Raw genomic sequence first — 3511 nt, forward strand, 5'->3', positions numbered from 1 at the left:
CTTTCAAAACAACTCAGATTTATAATTTTGTCAATATTACCTGTCCTCCTGGTTTCTTCTAAAAACCACAGATTAAACCAAGTTGTCACCACCCTAGTCAAACAAGGTCATATGATTTTTTAAAAACATTTCTGCTTTGATAACCTGCTCTGGCTGTATCTGGAAGAAAATATATAGTTTGCAATAGGCTTTCTGATTCAAGGGAAGATACATTGTTTTAATTGCTTCTGTATTCAGATGGCAATATGTTCCTACATTAAATAGCCAGATATTTCTGCATTTAGGCAATGATCATCATTAGTAAAATAAAATAATCACCTTTATTTGAACCAGGAAAGATGTAAAAGATCTTCCAGGCCTCAAACAGTGAAAGACTAGGTGTATCTAGAGCTACTTGATAATTCTTTGAATGAAAATAAAAGTATTTTATGTCTTTCAAATAGTCAATGAATATTTACAAAGATTCGTAAAAAAACCAAACAAAAGTACTTGATGGTCCTATGATGCAGGCGCATCCACAGTATGTCTTCCCATGCATACCTGTATTCAATATTGATTTAATTTAGTGCTCAGATTTGAGGACAGACGTTTTCTCACCCAATCTCAATAAAGTTGCTTTACTTATAGTTAAGTAATAATTATATAAGTTTATTTATAGTTAAGTTCAAAGTAATGTTTTGAGCATGTCCCATTACAGTGGTTGCATTTCCCGTATGGATGTTGGCCCAGGAAGGAAAGCTGCCTAGCTGAAAAATGCTCATAGCCCAAGTATTGATGGCCAAGCTCAGAAGACAGATTCCCATCAAATTCATCAGTAGGCCAGTTCTAGCCTGTAAGGAAAGAAAGCAAAGGGAGAAAATGGGTCATTACAGACTTAGAAAACTGAAGCAGGCTTTAGAAGTCATCAAGCCCAACCCACTGCTCAATCTAAGACAGTTAGAGCTCCATGACCTACGGTACTAGTGGCTGTTCAACCTTGGTCTGGAGAGAGACTCAACGGCATACCAAATATTTCCTTCTATAGTTGGATATATATTTTTTTGGCCATTAGGATATTTCCTCTAATATACAGTTGAAATACATCCATCTTAATTTAGAACTCTTAAAACTAATTCAAAATAATCTGTGCTATTTGTTTTCATGAATAGCTTCCCATCTCATCTTCCAGAAAATCATCTGTGCAACTGCCTTAAGCATGGGATTTCAGACACTGTTTCCTGATCAAGGAAGCCAGGAATATTTCAGTGCAGGAACTTCATGGTGAGTTAAATTCCAGTAACAGTACAGAAATGTATTCAATGAGTTAATGTGGAAAATGTGCATTTTAGGCAATGATGGGAGAGAGAAGGTGTTTTTTTTACTGAATATTTGATAATGAGCTGCTAAAAGATTAACATTCAAATAATTACTATACTATTTTCTATTTTAAAACAAGACAATGATAAATTAATATCCTCAGGTCCTGCAAATCTGATCATTAATAAAATGGGGCAGTTTTGAGTAATAAAACCTCAGTTACCTGCTCAAAGCTCAAACTAGATATTTACCAATCCAAGGAATAATTTTCCCAGGATTATCTGTTTAGACCTTACTTGCTAATGTCTCTGCTCTGGCTGGGATACAGCCATACTATATTGCTGGATACATTCCTAATGCTGTATATATAAAGCTGTATATATTGTGGTTCATTGCACAGTCATCCAAATGTTCAGACTGGGTTTAGCATTTTTGTCTACCTATCGAGTCCTTTCCAAGGACCTGGGATAGGCAGATTCGATGTTTGGTGATATTACAGATATTTTAACTTTAATCACATTTATATTGTCGCAGAATAGAAGCTGTTCTAAGTAAAGCTGCCTTTTACAATTGACTGATGGTGAATTTGTATCATTATCATTATCATTATCATCATCATCTTCTTCTTCTTCATCATCATCATCATCATCATCATCATATTCATCATCCTCATCGTCATCATATGGTGTTGTTACATTAGCCAGGAGATCATAATTCTATTGCAGAGTGGTAGTTTGGCTGCCAATTTACCAGGTCTGTTGTAGGATATGCTTCCCAAGTTACACCACAGCAGGGCGAGCTGGCTTTGCACCAGAAAAAGATGAGCAACTCTTCCTTCAGGGTAATCCCTCCCTTCCTTGGGGCCACTTTGTAAATGGGCACCGAAATCGGGAAGTTCAGAGCTGAAAGGAATCTGAATGCTTTCACATAGCACCAGTTCATCTCCGCACTGAAGTGGTACCTATTTATCTACTCGCATAGAACATGCTTTTGAATGGTTAGATGGACAGAAGTTGAGATGAGTGACGAGAACTCACCCCAACACACAGTGCTAGGATTTGAACCGCAGTGGCTCCCAACCTTTTCTATACCCCACACCCCTAAAATTCTTCTGATATATTCTCACACTCCTTATAAAAGTTTGAAATAACAGCAACAAATTATGCATATACACTATAATTTTGAAAACCCAAGTTTTTGCACCCCCTGGAATATTGTCTTGCACAATATTGTGAGCACCCCTGGTTGGGAACCCCTGCATTAGAGCAAAGACCATCTCCAGCATCATTAAGCCACTGAACCCCCATGCCTCTAAAAAGCAAGGTGTGTAATAGCTACAAAAGATATGGAGATGATTCATGTTCTTCTCCAAAAGTTCCAGCTGGTGTCTACTGTTATATTCTTACAGCATTTTAGTGAATTTGGATAGCAGTGGACAAAAAGGAAATCTCTGCATAATCATAGAACACAGGAACCATCTTGCAGTTTGGGCAGAAGTAAGCAATAGGTTTTGGCCATAGTTTTTCTTTTTTATTATCAATGGCCTCCAAAGGTCATAGAAATAATAATGACAGGATGTGCTCCATAAATTGTGAGTTGCTTCATAGGTCATGAGTTGGTTTTGGAGTGCTTTGGAATTCCTTTTTTTCAATTTATTCCTAAAATTGTTGCCTCATCTGCAATCGTGCCAATGGATTACTCTACCTTAACCTCAGACAAATTATGGGGAAATTTGTAAGAACTGGTTCACATGCAGATATTAGCGTAAGAATATTCATTCCTTTATATTCTTTAACCAGTCCAAAAGAGGAATAATACTTTTATCCAGATGTGCATGTTTATTCAGAATCTTTTGGTGAATACATGGTTTTTGAAAGTCCAAGGACTCCATGTCAACAGCTCTATACTTATGACAGGCTGGTAGCTAAACTGAGAAGCTGACAATGAGGGGGAAGAGAAGAATTGTTAACTGTTTTTTCCCCTATGCTCTTTTCACTAGCTGTATTCCACTGCTATAACGGCATTGGTCACGTTGGTTAATGATCTCTGGAGGGCCCGGGACAGGGGATATTCCTCTGTCCTAGTTCTTTTGGACCTCTCGGCGGCTTTTGATACTGTGGACCACGGTATCATGCTGCGACGGCTGGGTGGGTTGGGAATGGGGGGCACCGTGATGCGGTGGTTCTCTTCCTTCCTCACCGACCGTACGCAGTCT

At 38.1% G+C, this 3511-nt stretch overlaps 1 protein-coding gene across 1 annotated transcript in view; it reads right to left on the reverse strand.

Moving 5' to 3' along the window:
* Nucleotides 1–638: 638 nt before the first annotated feature.
* SLC13A3 (solute carrier family 13 member 3) overlaps nt 639–3511 on the reverse strand; it is a 29506-nt gene continuing 26633 nt past the window's right edge. The window contains exon 12 of the mRNA XM_015826575.1: nt 639–830. Within this exon, the coding sequence (XP_015682061.1) occupies nt 639–830 (192 nt within the window). The remainder of the gene's footprint in view (nt 831–3511) is intronic.

The sequence above is a fragment of the Protobothrops mucrosquamatus genome, unplaced genomic scaffold (genome assembly GCF_001527695.2).
Source record: "Protobothrops mucrosquamatus isolate PMUCROS unplaced genomic scaffold, P.Mucros_1.0 scaffold3191, whole genome shotgun sequence".
NCBI lineage: Eukaryota > Metazoa > Chordata > Lepidosauria > Squamata > Viperidae > Protobothrops > Protobothrops mucrosquamatus.